This window comes from Canis lupus, chromosome 4, assembly GCF_003254725.2.
Source record: "Canis lupus dingo isolate Sandy chromosome 4, ASM325472v2, whole genome shotgun sequence".
NCBI classification, from domain to species: Eukaryota; Metazoa; Chordata; class Mammalia; order Carnivora; family Canidae; genus Canis; species Canis lupus.
Genome location: NC_064246.1, coordinates 29,686,315 through 29,704,066, shown reverse-complemented (window position 1 = coordinate 29,704,066; position 17,752 = coordinate 29,686,315). Strand labels below are relative to the sequence as shown.

The 17,752-nt window shown below is 45.8% G+C and overlaps 1 protein-coding gene across 1 annotated transcript; it reads left to right on the top strand.

Annotated features, from left to right (window-relative positions):
* Window positions 1-3,558: 3,558 nt before the first annotated feature.
* TMEM254 (transmembrane protein 254) lies at window positions 3,559-11,899 on the top strand. Its single transcript, XM_025434644.3, has 4 exons — window positions 3,559-3,708; window positions 5,743-5,846; window positions 6,038-6,097; window positions 10,009-11,899. Exons 1-4 carry the CDS (start codon window positions 3,619-3,621, stop codon window positions 10,127-10,129), a joined length of 375 nt encoding a protein of 124 aa, XP_025290429.1. The 5' UTR covers window positions 3,559-3,618; the 3' UTR covers window positions 10,130-11,899.
* Window positions 11,900-17,752: the final 5,853 nt, after the last annotated feature.

The following is a 17,752-nucleotide window of genomic DNA, read 5'->3' as shown; positions in this document are numbered from 1 at the left end:
CATCTGGTACCTTCATCTGGACTCCTTACATGTGCATGGTGGTCTAATGTAAAATCCTTTGGTTATGGCTGTACCTCTCTTCCCAACCATAATCAGGGGTGTGAGGAGGGGAGGCACAGGGCACTAAGTAACTTGCTGGGCTCAGAGCATGGTGGTGGGAGATACGAAATCAAAACCTAGCAGGGCACCTGAGTGGCTCAGGAGTTGAGTGTCTGCCTTTGGCTCAGGTCATGATCCTGGGGTCCTGGGGTGGGGTCCTGCATCAGGCTCCCCGCAGGGAGCCTGCTTCTCCCTCTAAGTGTCTGCCTCTCTTTCTGTGTCTCTCATGAATAAATAAGTCTTTAAAAAACAAAACAAAAAACCCAAAAACCTAGCTTCCCATAGTCCTTTGCCCCTAACCATGTTGCCTCTTCTACAATTTTATCCTTAGTTATTTCTCCTAAATCTCCCTTGATGCATATTTAACACCAGAAGAAAAATACTAAAAAAAACAATAGTCTAAAATTAGGGAAGTTCTTAAAAACATATGGTAAGGTAAAGGTTTGGTCAGTACTGTACTTTGTGGAGAACTGTAGGTCGAATTTGAAAAAGGTATTGCATACGGGTGCAAGTGGTAGTGATGTAGGAAATGGTTGGGGTCGGGAACCATAGCAAAGAAAGAATTCTTGAGACATGTTTTGCGCAAAATGCAGTTTTATTAAAGAACAGGGACAGGACCCATGGGCAGAACAAGCGGCACTGGAGTCCTGAGTGGCCTATTATGTACTTTATAGGCCACTGGGAGGGGGTGGGGGACAGCATCAGCCTCCAAGGTATTTTGGAAAGAAAGTTTTCAGGACCCTGAGGGGGCTAGCTACTGTTAGGAAAAAGGTCATCTATTACTATTTAGTAAAATCCCTCATGAGACCCTTCAGATGTATATCAGTGGGTCAGATGCTTGGAGGATGGTCGTTAACCTATATCTTGGGGGGAAGAGATAAAAGAAGTTTCCAGAGGAATTTTTCTATGTTAAAGTAGACTCATAGGACCCTAGAAGTCAAGGCTAAGATAGCCTTTTGCTCTTAGCAAAGTATTAACATCGAGGCAGGAGGCAGCTGAGTTCCTAGAGGAATGTCACTCTGCCAGTTTTAAGGACTTGTCAACGGCTGTAAAGTAATACGGAAACTTAACAATTTTTCTTTTGTCTTTGTTTCCCACATCAGTAGAACATAGGAGGGAATGACCCAGGGAGGGCGAAGTTAAACCATGGTTTAATCTGGGAAGATTGGAAGAAATGTTACTCAATCAACAGAACTCTTGGTGGCTGAGTAGATAAGAAGGCAGCCAAAGAAGGGGAGTCTGGGTTCCTGGAAGAAGGAAATAGCTAACATAAACAGGGAAGCCTTTGTGAGGACTGCCTTAGAAGATAAAGTGGACCTGCCTTTTTTAAAAATTTTATTCATTTATTCACGAGAGGTAGAGGGAGAAGCAGGCTCCCCACAGGGAGCCCAGTGCGGAGACAGGATCCCTGATCCCCAGATCCCCCAGATGCGGACCTGGGATCACATCCTGAGCCCAAGGCAGGCGCTCAACCGCTGCCTGCCCCCCCACCCCCCACCCCGGCCCCTGGCGTCCCTAAAGTGGACCTGTCTTTGAAATGCGGTGTGACACCTTGTGAAGGTGAGCAGCAGGGCAGGGGAGGAAGGCTAAGGCTGGAGACAGTTCAGTCATCCAGATGGAAGCAAACTTGAATCTCAAAGGTACTAATTTTTTTTAAAGATTTATTTATTTATGATAGACACAGAGAGAGAGAGAGAGAGGCAGAGACACAGGAGGAGGGAGAAGCAGGCTCCATGCAGGAAGCCCAACGTGGGACTCAATCCCGGGACTCCAGGATCACACCCTGGGCCAAAGGCAGGCGCTAAACCACTGAGCCACCCAGGGTTCCCCTCAAAGGTACTATTAATACAGAGAGAAGACCCTAGGGAAAACCTGTATCTAGGGGACAGGAAGTAAAAGGAGAGCTGAAAAAGCAGAGGCGTTCAGAGAAGAGAACCAAGAAGGTGGTTCTTGATGGAAAGAAATTAGGACTAAGAAAAACTGTTTAGGATTGGTAACTCAAATATTAACAGGTGCTGTGGTTTATCTGGGAAATGGACTGTATCCTGGAATTCATTCTTTAAAACATAGCCCAACAGTCATGTAAAAAAAAAAAAAAAATGAGGAAACAGAACCTTCCCGTATCAACTGAAGAAGTTATGGAAATATTCCACACCTCATACAGCATGGGCCTGAAGAGTGCCGGAACATGGCTATCACTTGATTTCCAGTATTCAACTTATAGGACTTCAGACATTTCTCTGTCTGAAGACAAAAAGAAAAAAAATCTACCGCGCAGGGTGGTTTTCAGAACTTAACGAGCTAATCCTTCTAAAACACAGTACTTAGAACAATGCCTCAAACATAGTAAGCACCCAATAAATACCACCTATTGTTTTTTACCCACATTTAAGGCCCAAGTAAAATAGTATTTTTCTCATGAAGTCTAACCAGAGCACACTTGGGTTTGATCTGCAGCACTTAGTATAGGGCCTGACACACAGCTCAGTAATTATAACCAAAACTCAGAAAGCACTATGGCCCAAGCACTTTTGTGAGTGCTGTTATTATAGGTATTAACTCTTTTAATCCAACCAAGAGCCCTGAGGTAGGAATGGCTATATCCCCATTTTACAGATGGAGAAGGCCCCATATCAAGAATAAATACCTAATCTTTTTTTAAAAAAGGATTTTATTTATTTATGCATGAGAGACACACACACAGAGGCAGAGACACAAGCAGAGGGAGAAGCAGGCCTGACGTTGGGACTATATCCCAGGACCCCAAGGTCACGCCCCGGAGCTGAAAGCAGACGCTCAGCCACTAAGCCACCCAGGCGTCCCCTTAAAACCTAATCTCACTGCAGTTTCATTCTCTCCTCCCCTCCCCCTTTATGACCTTTAACCCATAAAACTGGAATTTCTTGGTCCACACTGGGAGGTAATCCTCTGATAGACCCCTTACCCTTTATTGGGGTGACATTGCCTAAAGCAATAAATTCCTTTTTTTTTTTTAATGCCCCCTCTCTGCCTTTATAAAAAAATCCTTTTCGGCAGCTCAGCAGAGGTCTTTTCTATTTGCCAGATGGGTGCCGCCCCACTCATGAACCTTTCAGTAAAGGCCAATGTGACCTTTCAAGCTACTCAGTCGAAGTTGTGTTGTTTAAGGGCGACAACGAGTCGCAGGGGGAGGACGGGAGGCCAGGTCGCCTACTGCACAGCCGTGCGCCCAAGGCCCGCGCAGTCGGGCTCCGCACACCTTCTCCGACCAAGAGGAGGAGCATCACTTCTCTCGGGGTCGCGGTCACCGGGGGCGGAAAGCAGCGTGTCTTCCAACATCTTTCCCAAAGGCCCGGGAAAAGCGAGACTCTCAGAGGGGGTCTCCCCAGGGCCCTCCCGCTGCCCGCGGAGCTCCCGAGCCCGCAGGTGCCTCCGGCTCGCGGGAGGGAGGAGCGCCCCGGGCCCCGCCCCCGTCCCGGGCCCCGCCCCCGAGCCCCGCGCAGAGCCGCAGCCTCGCGGTCCGGCGGGGGCGCCGCAGGGATGGCGCCGGCGGCCGGCGGCGAGGCGCACTTCCAGAGGGGCAGTCTGCCCTGGTTCACCGCCATCGCCCTGTCCTTCGGGTATTACACGGTGAGGGCAGCGGGGAGCCGCCCCGCGAGCACAGCGAGCGCTCCCCGGAGCGCGGGCCCCGCGCCGATCGGCCCCGAGCGGCTGCGCAGGCGCAGTCGGGCTCCGCGCGCTGGGAGGACGCGCAGGCGCACTGGCCCGCCTCTGCCCACGGCCCCGAGGAACCAGTTAGCCAGGCTTTCCCGGGATGGGGATGGGGCGGGGGCGGCTCCCCACCCCGAGACTCCGCGTGTAGCTCTTTCAAGATGGTGGTGACGAAGTCCGAGGCCGGCAGGGCCGCTTCCGCCTACTTCCGTCCGGCCAGACGTTTGCCCGCCTTGGTCACCGTCCTGGCACTGGGCTACATGGCGGTGAGGCGCGCGGCGGGGCGGCGCGTGTCTTTTGGCCCGCCGGGCCCCCGTAGGCCGAGAGGCTGGTGGTGCGCCTGCGCGGCCGGCGGTTGCCTAGGTTACTAGCACGCGCGGGAGGTCGGTGGGCCCCCCGGGCCGGGGTCCGCTCGGGCCGCCTCGCCTCTGCGGCCCCGCCCCGCCGCGGCCCCCGCGGCCCCCGCGCCCCGGCCGAGAGCGAGCAGAGTTCGCCGGGGAGGAAGGCAGGCCGCCGGGCCTCCGGGCCTCCGAGACGGGATGCTAGGGGCCGGCAGTTGGGGGTTGCTCGGAAAACGGGGTGAGGCCTGAAGGAGGGACACAGGGGTCACGAATGTGACGGCGGGGCTGTGGGCTGAGGAAGGGGGAGGGGCCGCCGCGACTGACACCGTCTGTCTGTCCTTTAAAGGATCAGCCCGGGTGGCCCAGGGCGTGACCCCGGGGTCGCGGGATCGAGCCCCACCTCGGGGTCCCTGCAGGGAGCCTGGGTCTCTGCCTCTCTCGTGGATAAATAAATAAAATCTTTAAAAATAATACTAATAATTTAAAAAGGGATGATAGGAAAGACGCCCGGAGGCGTAGGCCGGGGACTAAGTTGATGTAATGGAGAAGAGAGGCAGGAGGTCCCGGACCCCAGGACCCCGGGAGCCTGGGATGGGTCGTCGGGTCCCGTCTCCCGGGCTCGGGTTCCCTCCTCCGTAAAATTCGGTGTCGAACTGGAAAATTGTGGGAGGTGCGTTTCTGTCCTATGATTCTGGCTTCCTGACTAGTCAGAAAGTAAGAGGGAGGAGAGCTGTGGGGCCTTAGAATCTGGCAGGTGCTGCCCCTTCCATTCCCTCGGGGTTTGGGGGGGGTGGGAAGAGGCAGGGATGTTTTGGGCTTTATTTATGTTTCAGATGCCAATGGCTGAGATCTGCACGGGGCAATGAGTTTGGATCTGTGGACCCTGAATGCTCAGAAAAAACCTAAGCTGGCAGAGATTATGACATAGGGAGGAAGGGAAGGTTGGTCAGATAACAAAAGCCTAATACAGTTGGGTAGTTGCTGTTAGGGCCTCTTGTACTGGTTTTCCAGCTCTGGGAAGTGGATCGTTCCTGGTTTTTAGATGTGGGAAGAGTGAAAGGAGAAAAAGGGATTCTAAATTAAATGGGGGTTTGGCTCAAGCCATGGCTTCTGCTGTAAAGAAGCTAGCCAGGGCATAGAAACTTAAAATTTATGAACAACCTGTATGAAATAATGTTTAAAGTATTTTATTTATTCATGACAGACACACACACAGAGAGAGAGGCCTAGACATAGCAGAGGGAGAAGCAGGCTCCATGTAGGGAGCCCGATGCAGAACTCGATCCCAGGACCCCAGGATCACGCGCTGGAATGAAGGCAGATGCTCAACCACTGTGCCACCCAGGGATTCCCTGAAATAATGTTTTTGGTGGAATTCAATAAGAGTAAAAGTCAGTCAGCCTGGGCCCTGAGTCTGATAACCACGGAGCTTCCTCTGCATTAATCTCGCGGTGGCGTAGCTTTTAGAAAACAAAAGTGGAGAATGGAAGCCCAGAGATCCTTTGGTCTCTGGTCTTTCTCGTAGAATCAGGATTGTTTCACAGTCTCAAAAATAAGCATTTGCTAATTTAAGTGACCTACTAGGTATCACGTGCCTCTGGTTCTCTTGCAGTGGGTTGTCTTCTGGCCTCAGAGTGTCCCTTATCAGAGCCTCGGACCCTTGGGCCTCTTCACTCAGTACTTGGTGGACCATCATCACACCCTCTTGCACAGCGGGTAAGGAGGGCTCCAGAAATGGGATGTGGACCCTACAGCACCAGTCCTACTGTCTATCTGGAAGGCCTGCACTTGCCTTTAGATATCTTAAGAGTGTTGCTGGTTCACATTAAGGCACCTTTTTGAGGTTTCTGTGTTAGATTCCATCAGCAGATAACCATCACCCTAAGCTAGGCTGACTTTTGTTTCAGGTATTGGCTTGCCTGGCTGATTCACGTGGGAGAGTCCTTGTACGCCATGTTTTTGTGCAAGTAAGTGTTTTTTTTTTTTTTTTTTTTAAGATTTTATTTGAGTGAGAGAGACCACAAGCAGGGGGAGGGGCAGAGGGAGTGGGAGAAGCAGGGAGCCCCATGTGGGGCCCCACCCCAGGACCCTGAGATCATGACCTGAGCCCAAGGCAGATGTTTAACCAGCTGAGCCACCCAAGCGTCCCACAAGTAAGTGTTTTTATTTTTATTTTATTTTTTAATATTTTATTTATTTATTCATGAGCAACAGAGAGAGAGAGAGGCAGAGACACAGGCTGAGGGAGAAGCAGGCTCCATGCAGGGAGCCTGACGTCGGATTGGATCCTGGGTCTTCAGGATCATGCCCTGGGCCAACTGAGCCACCCGGGCTCCCCCCCCCTTTTTTTTTTTAATATTTTAAGTCTTTTTAATAGGTCTTTATCGCTTTTCTCTTGGTATCTAATACGAGTTGAGAGTAGCCACATTTAAATAATTCATGCATTTGTAGGCGGAGTAGAGTCGAATCTCCACACCTAATACTGAGCCCAGCGCCAGGGGAGTACTCAGTGACTATTTAATGAATGGATTCATTTCACTTGTGTTAGCTACTCAGTTATTTAGTACTTAATTTAGATGATTTTTCTCATTAAAGAAAATTCCCTGTTAGCTCCACCTATAGCAAAGATTTGGAGGTTGCCTTCTAGTTTGACAAAGAGCCAGTTTATTGACGGAGCCTAATGATTCTCAACCCTAGTTTCACAACTGAATCGCCTGAGGAGCTTTTTTGAAATATACACGTGTGGTTTCCAGATCCAGAAATCTCGGTTTAGTGGGCCTTGCCTCAGCAATTGGAATCTATTATTTTTTTTTTAAGCTCCATAGATGACTCTGGGATGCATTGCAAGCTGGAAAAGCCTCTCAGCTCCACCCAGCAGAGCAGCTGTACGTTAATACTATGTGAGGGTCCTAGGAAAGATTCTCTCAACATTAGTGCTTCATGTAACCATGTACAGACAGTAAAGTGTGATGAAGAGGTGGTTACAGTAATGCCAGATTACTTTACAGTTAATTTTCTCTGGTCAAGATGAACTATCACCCCTATTACTATTGTATTACTTATAAAAGTGAGAAATAAGATACTTTATAACAACCATGTTGTAATAATAATAATATTTACTGAGTGCACACTATGCCAGACACTTGCTAAGTGCTTTAAAGAGATAATGTTATTCTACTGGTTTATGAAACAGACTGGATTTTCCAGGAGAGGAGCAGAAAGCAGCTTTGTTCTTTCTCACCCCGTGGATTGTTGCTTCTCTCCCACCCTAGCCCTGGATGAAATCTGAAGCACTTCCCAGTCACTATCTGATACTCGCCAGCCTAAGTCCAGGCTATTTATTAAAAGCATAAACTGGAACCTAAGTCAGAATGTCTCTTGTCATCCAGCTGGGGCCCAGGAGCCAATAGAAGAGAGTGTAGTTGGTGCCTTCTCTCTGAGGCGCCTCTTTTTCCTGTTCACTAGCAACAGTTGCTTGTGGTCCATTGGGTGGGAACAGTGAGGGGAAACGGCACGCTTCTGCCTTGTGTCAGGCAGCTGCGAGCTATGGATGTTGCATACCTGGTGTTGGTTCTTTTGCTCCAGGGGGGCCCGAGTGGATTTTGAAAAACCAGCCATCTTTAGGGATGGCCCTCCTGTAGTTGCCTCTGTGGTTCCTTCAGATGCCGCCTCCAGCCTGCCACATGCAGATTCCCCTCAGGATCTGTGGTTGGGGAGAGTTGTTCCTTTACTGACATCTCTTCTGCCCTTCAGTTAGGGCCTCTGGGGCAGGGTCCCTTTGAAGCCCACCTGTGTCTCTGGCCTCCCAGCAGATCTGAACAGCTCAGAGTAACACCTGCCTTCCCCCTCCAACAGGATAAACCCATGAGTGCATGCAGTTCCCACTGCAGAATCCGATACTAATCTCTTCCCCTGAATTCCAGGGGACTCAGGGCAAGCTCTCCAAGTAGTTGAAGCTGTTCTTGGAGCTTGACTTAGAATAGGAAGTGCTCCAGCGCTCTTTGCAGTGGTCCCTTCAGCCTCGCAGCAGAATTTTAGCTTGGAGGAGTGTGGTCTAACCTCTCGGACACCAGTACTTGACACCCATTCTGTTAGTGGCATTTGGAGCCTCTAAAGAAAACCAAAAGACTCAAATTTAACATTTTGCTGTCCAGGTCTTTGAAGGGTAGAGGGAGAACAGGCCTAGAGAGCTTAGGTGACTGTTACTGTGCTCTTGAGATCATTTCTATAAGGATCGCGTGTTGCAGTAAATCGCTTGTCACTGTACACCAGAATAAATGCTCCCTTTGAATTATGAATGAACAAATAAATTTAAGTGAATCCAGCAATAAAAAGGAATTGGTGAATTCCTTTTAACCAGAGAGAAGATCGGACTATATGTTTGACTTTATAGCCACCATAGTATATGTACATATATACTATAACTTTCTCTATTGTCACATATGCCTGTTTTTCCATGTCTGTACCTATGAATTTACCTCATTCATTTTCTTAGTGCACAGTATTCTATTAAATGGATGTGTCTTAGTGTAGCTCACAAATCCCCCCCCCGCTTTGGTAGACTTCTAAGTCTTTCATTTTTTATTAAGTAATACTGCATGAACATGAATTCTCCTGGCCCTTGTGTTGTTGCTGATTAAAGGGAAAGCTTGTAACATTTTGCATGAGGTTTCTTCTAGAGTTGTGTAGACCTCCTCTATCAGAGTAAGGAAGTTCCATCCTATTTCTTAGTTCCAGAACTTACATTCAGAATGGATGTTTTAATTTTTCTCCTTTAATCTGCTAGTGTGGGAAATTATTTCTACATATATTATTTTAAAATTTTGTTTTAAATTAGAAGTTATCCACATGAGACTTATTTATATACAGATGAGACTAGCAAGCCATTCACTTCAGTTGAGATATTTTCTTTTGAGCTTTGTTTTAGGCAGTTTAGTTTGGATGACTGCAGTGAGATGTTTATTATCATTAGGTGCCAGACTGTTTACTAAGCACTTTGTGTGTGTTATTTTATAAATCATCAAAACTTGCTAAGATAAATACTGATATTTCTTTCTTTCTTTCTTTTCTTTCTTTCTTCTTTCTTTCTTTCTTTCTTTCTTTCTTTCTTTCTTTCTTTCTTTCTTTCTTTCTTTCTTTCTTTTCTATTCATTCATGAGAGATACACAGAGGGGGGGTGGGGCAGAGGGAGAAGCAGGCTCCATGCAGGGAGCCCAACGTGAGACTCGATACCAGGTCCCCAGGATCAGGCCCTGGGCTGAAGGCGACGCTAAACCGTTGAGCCACCCAGGCTGCCCCTTTTTTAAGATTTTTATTTATTTGAGAGAGAGCACGAGGGGGCAGGGAAGGGGGGAGAGGGAGAAGGACTCTGGGATTATGACTTGAGCCAAAGGCAGACATTTAACCAAGTGAGCCACCAGTTGGTGGCTGATATTCCTGTTTTTCAGAGGAGGAAACAGATACTGAGAGAGAATGAGTGTGACTTGCCCAGCATCACAGCTAGTAGTTGGCCTAGCTAGGATTTTCATTTGCTCTGCCTTCAACAAAACACTTCCTCTAAAGCCATTCCAGTGCTTTTTTTATCCCTGTCTGCTCTTCAAAGTCTCATGAGAAATCGGTTTATAATACCATGCCCTTGGCAGTAGCCACACCACATCCGAGGGAAGAGTGTGCCATCCTAAATGCACAAGAAAAATAAAAATAAATGAGCTAACCATGTGAGTTAAGAAGTTGGAGGAAAATGGCAAAATAAACCTAATGCAAATAAATAGAAGGAATACATTTTTTAAAAAATGGAAGACAGTAACTCTTATGAAACCATAACGTTAAAATTCTGCTGGTTAAGTTTTTTTCTTTTTTCCTTTTTTCTTTTTTTTAGGTCTAAAGGCATCACGAATGGTCGGGCTCAACTACTCTGGTTCCTACAAACTTTCCTCTTTGGAATAGCATCTCTCTCCATCTTGATTGCTTACAGACCAAAACGCCAAAAACAAACTTAAAGAAGATATCTAAAAGCTTTCTCTATACTTTGACATTCAGCTTCACCGTTTTGGGGGTGGGAGGGATGCTGGGGGTGCTGGAGTTTACTTGATCTTTCTACTTTCCAGAAATTTAAGACCCTCTGGTTATTCATCATTCTTTCATACGCTCTGGTTGAGCTTGGCTAGAGAAGCGAAAAGGATTTCAGCTTTCCAATTCTGCAGACTCACTTTTGTGGCAGAGGGCCCCCAGCTCCCTTCTTGGGGTCTTTGGCAGTGTTGATGCTCTTTGTGTCATCTGGTTTAAGCTGTGTGCTAAAATTGCTTGTTGGTATGACTTTGCTCCCACCTTCTGACTTAAGACACCATACCTTGACCACCCCACCTTAGCTCTCCTTTCCCCAGATTTCGTGTACCTTTCTGAACCAGGACAGAGTAACATTTCTACAACACATCCATTCCACATACACTGGGCACCTGTGAAGCAGGATCTTACCTTCCCAAACTCCCATTTTTCACACACCAAGAAAGATAAGGTTAAGATAAGCAAGTGCCAGGAATGGGCCAGGCCGAGCAGTAACATAGAGGCACAGAGGACAGGCTGAGGACCAGGAGGAAAGGATGGGGCAATGCCTTCCCTTAATCCAGCCAGGAGCGATCCTTCCCTCCACGTAGCCCCTTGGACACAGCACTCAGTGGTGTGCAGGGGTCTGATGGCCGCTGCTAGATGGCTCCTTCTGGTCGGGAGCACATTTTAGCTTGATTTCTTTTCTCAGGACCTGTCCCATTGCCTTGTACACAGGTGTTCTATCAGTATTTTCTGGTCCTCTGAATGAAAACTTTCCACTAGTTCAGTATCATTCCAGTTGTTACAGGAAAACTGCAGAACCCACTCAGTGTATTCTCTTCTCAAAGGAGCACAGGCCTGCCCTTGACTGGTGGTACCACCACTCTGTGGGTCCCCCGGTAGGGAACTGGTGTCTTTTTCATACTTGCCTATTCTTAGTCACTTTCTTTTTCTTTTTTTTTTTTTAAGATTTTATTTGAGAGAGAGAGGCAGAGGGAGAAGCAGGCTCCATGCAGGGAGCCTGATATGGGACTCGATCCTGGGTCTCCAGGCTCATGCCCTGGGCTGAAGCCTGCACCAAACCGCTGAGCCACCCGGGCTGCCCCTCTTAGTCACTTTCTACAGATTGTAATGTCTCCCTCCAGCTCCAGCTTACTCACAGACATTCCTGAGCTAGAGATTCTAACTGGGAGCTACTTACTACCTCTCCTACTCACCTGACTAGACCTTTTTACTACTAGTGACTGGCAAAATGACTCTGTCACCTAAGGGCCATAAGGGTTCCTTTTCTGGAGGACCACCTGCCTGCCACCTTCTCTAGGCACTAGACCTTATTTCCCATCTGTGATGTGGTAGGGCATGTTCTCTGCCTTAAGCAAACATTTATGAGAGACAGTCCCCTCCCCCCAAAAAGAGACCTCAAGTAAAACTACAAGCCTGAAAGGTTATGGATTATGGGTTGTTTCTGGTGGAGATCACTTTCTACAACTAAATCTCCATTTTTCCTGTTTCCTCTTGTGTTGAAGGGGTTGCCTTTTGGTAAAGAAAAAGATTTTTAATCGTAGAGTTAAATATCATGGAAATCCCAGACAGATTTTTTTAAAAGCATGGTCCTCTGGAAAGAGAAATAGTAATGACGGTAATGTTAACGGTGACAGCAACAATATGGCAGATTATTGAATGAAATGAATTAACTCGAATAAATGCTGTGAATTGTCTCCAAATGCTTTTTTTTGTATGTCAGTTTTGTTATATTGTCACGTATTTGATTCTACATTTTCCCAAGTAGTCTCTATTATGGAACTGTGTGTACAGTTCAATAATCAAGACTTTTTTTCATTGATAAAGTAGAGTGCCCTAGTTGGAGGGCATATGCTGTGCTCCTCTTTAGGTTTATAGAGCTGCCCAGAGCCCACTTAACTCCACGCACACTGAGTCATGGCTGGGCATGAGTATCTTCTTTCATTATAGGATTTGTCCTCCTTCTGTTTTCATCTACATTTTATTCAGCATCTGATAGAGTCTATGCAGCAAGTAAGAGGAGTATTTTTACTTTTTATTTTTTTATTTATTATTTTTTTAAATTTATTTTTACTTTTTAGATGCCAAAAGTATAAAATCTTGTCCTCATATGGGGTATTATAATGGCTTCCAGCAAAGAAGGATCTTAATGAGCAAATGGTGTGGCTCACTTTATAGACTCATAAAGTGCCTCCCACTGAGGAGAAGTAATCCACATCACATCAGTAGAGGCCAGATTCCAACTGGATGTTGTGTTTCTCCTGTCCTCCAAGGTCCAGGTGCATAGAAGTTAAGTCATTGAAGCAAAAAGTAAGCAAAAAAATGGAGACATTGTCTTCATGTTGAAGCTGTAATGGTGACATGGGAGAAACATCCTTGTTGAGTTTGGATAAGAAAAGGCCAGAGAGGGATCCCTGGGTGGCGCAGCGGTTTAGCGCCTGCCTTTGGCCCGGGGCGTGATCCTGGAGACCAAGGATCGAATCCCACGTCGGGCTCCCGGTGCATGGAGCCTGCTTCTCCCTCTGCCTATGTCTCTGCTTCTCTCTCTCTCTGTGTGACTATCATAAATAAATAAAAATTTATTAAAAAAAAAAAAAAGAAAAGGCCAGAGGCATCTTCACGAAGCAACTGTGGAAGGCCGACAAACAACTATTTTCCTACCTCCTGCACATACCCAGAAGATGTCAAGAGCATGGGTAGTTGGGAAAGCAAAAAAGAGGACTAATGGAAAAACCCACAACTAATGACCTCAGCACCAGTGTACAGTTCTTCCTTGTAAACATCCTGCGTGTTCAGGACTGCACGCAGTCTACATCTAAACATGGTTTTCAAGCCATGGTTTTAAAACAAGTCCTGGGCTTAAGAGGTCATATTCCAGATGTGTAGAGATGGCTCTTGAGCAAAGCAACCTGCCGTCAGAGCCCTACCTGTTTACCCAGAGGGTCTGAAAGCACAAAAGAGAAGTTGGAGAACCTGCCACTGAGATTAGAGAATACAGGGCAGTCACATTTTTATCTTTGCCTGGGCCCTTCCTGGAACCTTGTTAAAGCTCTTAGTTTAGCATAAATATCATGTATCCTTCCCTTATTGGCACAGACAAAAAGATGTTAGTAGGGCAGCTGAGTAATTGTAAGCATCCGAGACACCTCTGCAAGGCTCCTTATCCACATCAAATTGGGAATTACGGTTCTCTCTTCATCAAGGTTGGACAGTAAGGGACTGTAATCATTTCATGTGTCTCTTTATGAGGAAGAGATCTATCCTGATTCCATAGTGCATACTTGCAAATCCTACCCAAAATACTGTGCTTGTAATTTCTATAAACGTTTTAAGATGGCTCCTGAGCTTGTTTAATAGGATTGAGTATACCAATTGCCTCATTTTTGTTTGTAGTGAGTCATGAAGGTGGATTAGGGGAAATATCTTGAACACTCTAATATCCTTCAGAAAAATGTTCATGACACTGTCGGGGTGGGAGATTGCGCTGTGAATGGAGGTTTCGGTCCCGGGATTCATGAGGATCCAAGTTCCAATTAAGACAGAAGGAAAGTAGCAAGCTTGAAGCAGTTTATTATTTTTTTAAGATTTTATTTATTAGAGCTCATGAGTAAGGGGGAAGGGAAGAGACAGAAGCAGACTCCCCACTGAGCAGGGAGCTCAATGCAGGACTTGATCCCGGGGTCCTCGGATCATTGAGAGGAAGGCAGACACTTAACCAACTGAGCCACCCAGGTGCCCCTGAAGCAGGTTATTATAGCAGAAGTACACTCTCAAGGTGGGAGAGCAGGGAGGTCCCTCGAAGTGGGACCAGCCCCTGGGTTGTTTTGGGATTGGATATTAATGGGTCTCTGGGCTGGGAAGAGCTGTGAAGTCCCAGTGGGTTAGTCTCTGAAGGGGGCTGCTTCCAATCTTTCCGGGAAAGTCCTCCCACAGGTTGGATTTGTTCTGGAGTGATCAGGACAGCCTTTCTCCACGGGTGGGGCTGTACCCGCAATGTAAATACATTATAATGAGTCTAGGGGTTACCCTGGGGCAGGACCAGAGACAGGAGGAGAGCCCAGGTTCTGCACCCGTGGCTCTTGATCTGGGCCCAAGGTCTTAGAAGCCACATGGTCAGGATGCTGAGCTCTCCAGCTTATAATGTAGCATTTTTTTAATCTGTCACCATCCCTGCCTCCAGCTCTAGTCTCTATCATTTCCCTTCAAGGACTTGGGGCTCTGCTTTGGGCCTTCCTTCCACTGCTCAGATCTAGCTTCTACCTAACAAAAAAGAACTTTCACGTTTTCTTTGTACCAAGGTGTTGCATGAGATGTTTCTAGTAAAAAGAAATTAGTTGATAAAAATTCCCACTAAAATTGAAATCTTGACATTGCTATAAATGAGAGTAATGCATCTATAATATAGAGAAGCAACCCCTAAACCTCAGCCATGTAGGGACCATGCCCACAGCACTAGTCATGTCTACACTACACATAATTCACTTTAAAAAAATCTTCCTAGGCAAGAATAACTAGGAAATGCCTCACTTGGTTTGCTCATTATACTTTTTTCTCTATACACATGAGAATAATGTGCAATTATCACCTAAACCACCATGCAGATTAATGATACATTCAGCAAAGTAGTAACAGTTTACAAGTATTACACTACCCTTTGACCTGGCTCTAGCCACAGGATTTTAGGCGAGTTTGTCACCTTCTTGGACTTTAGTTTCATGTTGAGAAAAGAATAAAAATGATTTTACACTGTGGCTGGGATGAAAATAGGATGGTAAATTTAAATAACCTAGATAAAGTAACTTTTAAACTACAACATAATAATAGTTTTACTGGAAGGTTGCTAATTGTCAGTGATGCTTCTCAAGCTTAACCATGCAGATGGATCACGTGCAATCTCCTGCAGAAACGCAGGTTCGGTGTGTGGGGGTGGGGGCAGTAGGGTAAGTTAACGGGTCATGACATTAAATTGAAATAATTGCCTTTTTTTTAAAAAATTTATTTATGATAGTCACAGAGAGAGAGAGAGAGATGCAGAGACACAGGCAGAGGGAGAAGCAGTCAGTCTCCATGCAGGAAGCCCGACGCGGGACTCAATCCCAGGTCTCCAGGATCACACCCCGGGCTGCAGGTGGTGCCAAACCGCTGCGCCACCGGAGCTGCCCAATAATTGCCTTTTTAAGGGGAAATATACTGATAAGTTTAGGGAAATGGGATAAACATGAAATTGAGGAATTAGGAGCAAGTACCTGAAGAACAAAAATATGTAATAGGTTTTATATAATTTATATATACAATTTATATAATATACAATATATAAGTATATATATATATAATTGCTTTTATCTGAAAAATTATAAACCTTCAGAAAACTTACATGAAGAGTACATCTTCATCTTCAGGTTCACCAGTTATTAACATGTTGCCGTATTTCCTTCATCCCTCTTTCTCTCCCTCCATATAGAAGTGTTTCTCCCCGGGACAGCAGCTGCAGACAGCACTGCACTTCACTTCCAGTGTACTCTCCTAAGAACACAAGCATTGTGCTACATAATTATTACACCCAGGAAATTTACCATTATCTTCACAGTTCAGATGAAAATCTCCCCCACTGTGCTGATGATGTCACTCAGAGCCTTTGGGACAGCACCGGGTGGGAGAGTCCTGGATCCCATCCAGAACCACACATGGTATTGAGTCGTCAGGTTTCCTTAAGCTCTTTAATCTAGAGGGGTTCCTCTGCCGTTTATTTTTCTTTTGCCTTTAACAAGTGATTTACTTTTAAAAAAAGATTTTACTTATTTATTCATGAAAGACACAGAGAGAAGCAGAGACACAGGCAGAGGGAGAAGCAGGCTCCCTGCAGGGAGCCCGATGTGGGACTCGATCCCAGGTCTCCAGGATCATGCCCTGAGCCCAAGGCACCTGCCTTGCTCAACCTCTGAGCCACCCAGGCGTCCCTACCAACTGACATTTTGGCTGCGCCCACACCAGCTACGTTGCAGAATGGCCCCCAATTTTTTCTGCCTTTTAGTGATCAAACTGAAGGCAAACCCACTGGGAGGAGCACAGCCGGGTCCTTTTCAGTACATCTCATTGAGAGACATGCGGTGATGTTTGTCCCATTATCCATGATCCTAAATTTCATTACTTGGTTAAGTTGGCTTTTGTTGTTTTTTTTTTGTTTTTTTTTTTTTGTGTGTGTGTGTGTGTGTGTGTGTGTGTTAAAGTTATCTTCCCTCCCTTTGAATTAACATGAGCTGTGTGGGTGGTACATCAATACCAGGTGACCACATGTTGCCCAAGGTGGAAGGATGCATTGATGAGTCTTGCCTCAACCAGTTTTTACCATGGTGTTTATAAACTGGGGATGCCCCTACTGCTGTCATTTCTTCTGTATTTATTGGTCGGCATTCCACAAAGAAAAGATTCCCTTTCTCCCTGCTCCACCTACTTTCATTTATTTGTTTAATATTGGAAGTTTCACCATGAACTTGAGGATTCTTTTTAAGTTTTCGTATTATAAGCCATTTCTATCATTATTTATTTCGATGTTCCAAGTTGGCCCTTCCAGATGGTTCCTGTGTCCTTTTGAAATGCCCTCATCCGTTTTTGAGTATTTTCAACAGTGATTTTCCTACCCTGGCCCTAGAGTCAGCCAAGCTGTTTGGCTTTCTAATTTAATGGAAGAAAGGTATTTAGAAACTAAGGTCTGGTCTGTCCCTTGCTGCCAAGGGTTTCTTCGCTATATCATTCAGAGGACAGACTTAAGAACATAGATTTTTTCTTTTTTTAAGTCAGGAATTGATACAGATACCTTGTCACAGCAATTCTGGCCCTCCTTGTGTCTCCTCTTCCCAACAGCAAGAGTCAGAGCCCTAGTTTGAACATCAGTTTGTTTTCTTAATCACTCAATCCTACAAGACACACAAAATAGTTTTGTAAGAGTTCAGCTCATCAACCAGTATTACTACAGACAACAAATTTTTTTTTTTTTTGTTTTTGCACTCATTCGATCCCTTCACTATATAAGGACATCTATTATGGACTTATATTTATTGTCTCCTTGTGAATACGTTATGAATTGGTTTGGCATTCAGTTAGGTTTCAGGTTCATTTGCTAATTGGTATTCAATTTCAGGGTTTTCTTTTTCCCTAATCTTGCTAATTTTATCTTATCTCCCTTAATACATAAGCCAACAATAAGGTTCAAAAGGCAAAACTATAAAAAGGTATATTTGCATTCTCCACCCCTACCCTCTCCCTACAGGTAACATTAGGAGGGAAAGTTAAACATGAAATCTCTTGCCAACCCAGAAAATCCTCTCCACACATGTAGAAAAGAAAGAAAACAGTTTTCTTACTGAATAAGCAGACTGCGATGTGCATGTACGAGTGAGATTGCCAAGACAAGGAAATCTCACCCTCCCAGGCCGCCAAGCAGATACACCCCATGCCACATGTGTTCTCAAGACAAACCATAACTAGTCCTTGCAAGAGGGTCCAACAGCACCTGTCCCGTCTTTTATCCATAGTTCTTCCCAAACTCATATGACAAA

Excerpts from the sequence above, each read along its gene's own strand:
- TMEM254 (XM_025434644.3), top strand. The coding sequence starts at position 3,619 with ATGGCGCCGGCGGCCGGCGGCGAGGCGCACTTCCAGAGGGGCAGTCTG. Across the intron at positions 3,709-5,742 it reads TGTCCTTCGGGTATTACACG|TGGGTTGTCTTCTGGCCTCA; the intron begins GTGAGGGCAGCG and ends GTTCTCTTGCAG. Across the intron at positions 5,847-6,037 it reads CACACCCTCTTGCACAGCGG|GTATTGGCTTGCCTGGCTGA; the intron begins GTAAGGAGGGCT and ends CTTTTGTTTCAG.